This window comes from Gnatocerus cornutus, chromosome 10 (assembly GCF_029298725.1).
Source record: "Gnatocerus cornutus isolate USDA-ARS CGAHR chromosome 10, icGnaCorn1.1, whole genome shotgun sequence".
Taxonomy (NCBI): Eukaryota; Metazoa; Arthropoda; class Insecta; order Coleoptera; family Tenebrionidae; genus Gnatocerus; species Gnatocerus cornutus.
In genome coordinates, this window is record NC_142242.1 from 108814 (window position 1) to 112805 (window position 3992).

Below are 3992 nucleotides of genomic sequence, written 5' to 3' on the forward strand. Positions count from 1 at the left end.
TCGATCAAACAAACGGTTTACGAGTTATGGTCAAAAATAAAAAAAAATAAAAATTTTCATCGTTTGAGTCGCAATTTTTTTTCGCGAAAAATCGACTATCGAATTTTGGGCTTTTAAGCACTTTTTCTAACGTAAAATGAGCCGAGAAAAACGATGGCGCAAACCGCATCTCAATATCTCTAATAGTTTCCGAGATATTTAACTTTGAAAATTGGGAAAAATGAGAAAAAATGAAAATCAACTATCCGAAACTTTGATCGGCCATAACTCGGTTATTTGTTGTCGGATCTGAATTTAAATCCCAGATTTGGAATCTGCGTAAAATTCTGCGTTCACTGATGTATAATAACTCGAGTTTACTCTAAAAAATAAGCGAGATATCGATATGAGAAGTTTGGCCATAGTTTTAGTCATGAATTTTTGCGAAAATTTGCAAATTTCGACTTTTGGAAAATCTAAAAACGATTTCTTATGTAAAAAATCGCGAGAAAAACGATGCCGCAAACCGCATTCCAATATCTGAAATAGTTTTCGAGATATCGAGCATGAATTGTTTGGAACCTTCAAAAATTTGACCATCTGGCGACAACCCAAAAATTCAAACGGCCATAACTCAGTTATTTGTTGTCGGATCTGAATTTAAATTCCAGATTTGGATTCAGCGTGAGATTCTGCGTAAAATGAGTCAAAATTTATTGAGTTTACCTACGAAATAAAGAAAGCATTGACCAAAAACTGTTTGGAAGTGGTCATTTTGGGGTGATTTTCAATCAATGTTTTCAAAATGAAAATGACGTTTAATAGCATTGAATTATATATCAGTCGAAAGAGGAGCTCAAAATCTATCCACTGGCCCAATTTGAGATCGATCAAACAAACGGTTTACGAGTTATGGTCAAAAATAAAAAAATTGAAAAATTTTCATCGTTTGAGTCGCAATTTTTTTTCGCGAAAAATCGACTATCAAATTTTCGACTTTTAAGCACTTTTTCTGACGTAAAATGAGCCGAGAAAAACGATGGCGCAAACCGCATCTCAATATCTCTAATAGTTTCCGAGATATTTAACTTTGAAAATTGGGAAAAATGAGAAAAAATGAAAATCAACTATCCGAAATTTTGATCAGCCATAACTCAGTTATTTGTTGTCGGATCTGAATTTAAATCCCAGATTTGGAATCTGCGTAAAGTTCTGCGTTCAACGATGTATAATAACTCGAGTTTACTCTAAAAAATAAGCGAGATATCGATATGAGAAGTTTGGCCATAGTTTTAGTCATGAATTTTTGCGAAAATTTGCAAATTTCGACTTTTGGAAAATCTAAAAACGATTTCTTATGTAAAAAATCGCGAGAAAAACGATGCCGCAAACCGCATTCCAATATCTGAAATAGTTTTCGAGATATCGAGCATGAATTGTTTGGAACCTTCAAAAATTTGGCCATCTGGCGACAACCCAAAAATTCAAACGGCCATAACTCAGTTATTTGTTGTCGGATATGAATTTAAATTCCAGATTTGGATTCAGCGTGAGATTCTGCGTAAAATGAGTCAAAATTTATTGAGTTTACCCAAGAAATAAAGAAAGCATTGACCAAAAACTGTTTGGAAGTGGTCATTTTGGGGTGATTTTCAATCACTATTTTTAATGTAAAAACGACGTTTAATACCTTTGTATTATATATCATTCGAAAGAGGAGCTCGAAATCTATCTACTGGCTCAATTTGAGATCGATCAAACAAACGGTTTAGGAGTTATGGCCAAAAATAAAAAAAAATAAAAATTTTCATCGTTTGAGTCGCAATTTTTTTTCGCGAAAAATCGACCATCGAATTTTGGGCTTTTAAGCACTTTTTCTAACGTAAAATGAGCCGAGAAAAACGATGGCGCAAACCGCATCTCAATATCTCTAATAGTTTCCGAGATATTTAACTTTGAAAATTGGGAAAAATGAGAAAAAATGAAAATCAACTATCCGAAACTTTGATCGGCCATAACTCGGTTATTTGTTGTCGGATCTGAATTTAAATCCCAGATTTGGAATCTGCGTAAAATTCTGCGTTCACTGATGTATAATAACTCGAGTTTACTCTAAAAAATAAGCGAGATATCGATATGAGAAGTTTGGCCATAGTTTTAGTCATGAATTTTTGCAAAAATTTGCAAATTTCGACTTTTGGAAAATCTAAAAACGATTTCTTATGTAAAAAATCGCGAGAAAAACGATGCCGCAAACCGCATTCCAATATCTGAAATAGTTTTCGAGATATCGAGCATGAATTGTTTGGAACCTTCAAAAATTTGGCCATCTGGCGACAACCGAAAAATTCAAACGGCCATAACTCAGTTATTTGTTGTCGGATCTGAATTTAAATTCCAGATTTGGATTCAGCGTGAGATTCTGCGTAAAATGAGTCAAAATTTATTGAGTTTACCTACGAAATAAAGAAAGCATTGACCAAAAACTGTTTGGAAGTGGTCATTTTGGGGTGATTTTCAATCACTATTTTTAATGTAAAAACGACGTTTAATTTCGACTTTTGGAAAATCTAAAAACGATTTCTTATGTAAAAAATCGCGAGAAAAACGATGCCGCAAACCGCATTCCAAAATTACGAATTTTACTGCACGTGACCATCAAATGCACTCGTCTAAAGTTGGTAGCAGCCCCTAGGGATGTTTATTGGTAACAGTTAACGTCTAGCGCAAGTTTGCCAAAAACCATAAATGGAGAGAAAAGAAAACAAACCTTCCATCCTTCCTCAAACAAGCAGCGATGCATCCAGAATTCCAGATCTCGCGTTTTCAAAAAACCAATAAAAATTCTCTATAAACTTCCATTCCTTGATGTTTCTTTGACTTCACAAAATAGCTGACAAGACACCAGATGACCTTCAGAGCCTTTGTAGTATTTTCTTTCTTGACAACTGCATCTCGATGATACTTTGTTTCCGTTGGTTGAGTTCCTTTGAGCCTTCTCTGGAGAAACACTCGTTTTTTGCTCGTAGACTCATCAGGTTTGAAAACGTTGCAAACTTCGTGCTCCCGCAATGAAATCAGCAACACTCTGAACATTTCCCAGTCACTGAACGACATCTTCAACCACTGGAAAAAGAACATTTGACTTTGACTTAAAACATGTTTAAATTTAACCTTTTTCATCCACATTGCAGTAAAGCAGCACCTTTTTCATGATGTTATGCTCCTTGATCAATTCACTGTTCTCTGGGAGCACTGAATGGGTGGTTTCTTCAATTCTGTGCAATAACTTGCAGAGTCCTTTAGCGTTGAGCGACGACAACCGCCTTTTCGACATCTTAGGCTATGGGTATCATCCATCGATTCAGTCTCTTAATAATAAACTCTGGTAATGAAGTTGGAACTTGAAATACCACGAAACATTTCAAGGCTGGAATTCAAACAGTTTTCAGCTTACCTGCGTTTAAAAATTTCAAAAAGACCCATCAATTTGTTGCAAATCAACTCCAACTCTAAATAGCTTCAAATGAACTTCTTAACTTGTGTAATTTCTTTGCTACCATGCCCAGAAGAACGAGAAAGTAAACAGTAAAGAATTCTGGTAGTCTCTTGTGCAAGCAGGATCGTTGTTAATCATTTGTTGTACTCTGAAAATAAGTTTAGTAAATCATGAACATAACCTCAATGTGTGCTGTCAAAATATTCAAGTTAAGACATACGTTAAGATAGAGACACAATACCATTTTTAAATAATTAATAGAATCGTAACCAAGTCGTGAATGTTAAATCAGACTTCAGATTCTTACTCCTGAGGACAAAATTAATAAAAAGAGTATTTTCTTGCTTTAATTTTCATCGAAAAACTGCAAACCAAATAAAAGTTTCAAAAATTAATAAAAAATTAACGGAGCGTCGGATCGAAAAATCTTTGACGGATTCTTGTTCCTGAGGTCCAAATTGATGGAAAAAGTCGGTTTCAAAGAGATTTTATTTTTTGTCAAAATCGCCAAAAT

The 3992-nt window shown here is 34.5% G+C and overlaps 1 protein-coding gene across 2 annotated transcripts; it reads right to left on the bottom strand.

Annotated features, from left to right (window-relative positions):
- Nucleotides 1-2731: 2731 nt before the first annotated feature.
- LOC148166875 (kinase D-interacting substrate of 220 kDa-like) lies at nucleotides 2732-3663 on the bottom strand. 2 transcript variants are annotated; one of them, XM_088047995.1, is made up of 3 exons: nucleotides 3437-3663; nucleotides 3154-3382; nucleotides 2993-3105 (listed from the first exon to the last, which is right to left on the bottom strand). In XM_088047995.1, the coding sequence occupies exons 2-3, from the start codon at nucleotides 3314-3316 to the stop codon at nucleotides 3083-3085; spliced, it is 186 nt and encodes a 61-aa protein (XP_087904121.1). In that variant the 5' UTR covers nucleotides 3317-3382; nucleotides 3437-3663; the 3' UTR covers nucleotides 2993-3082. The 2 variants fall into 2 exon arrangements, with proteins under 2 accessions (XP_087904120.1, XP_087904121.1); XM_088047994.1 differs by lacking the exon at nucleotides 3437-3663 and having other exon boundaries at nucleotides 2732-3105; nucleotides 3154-3261.
- Between the last annotated feature and the right edge of the window lie 329 nt (nucleotides 3664-3992).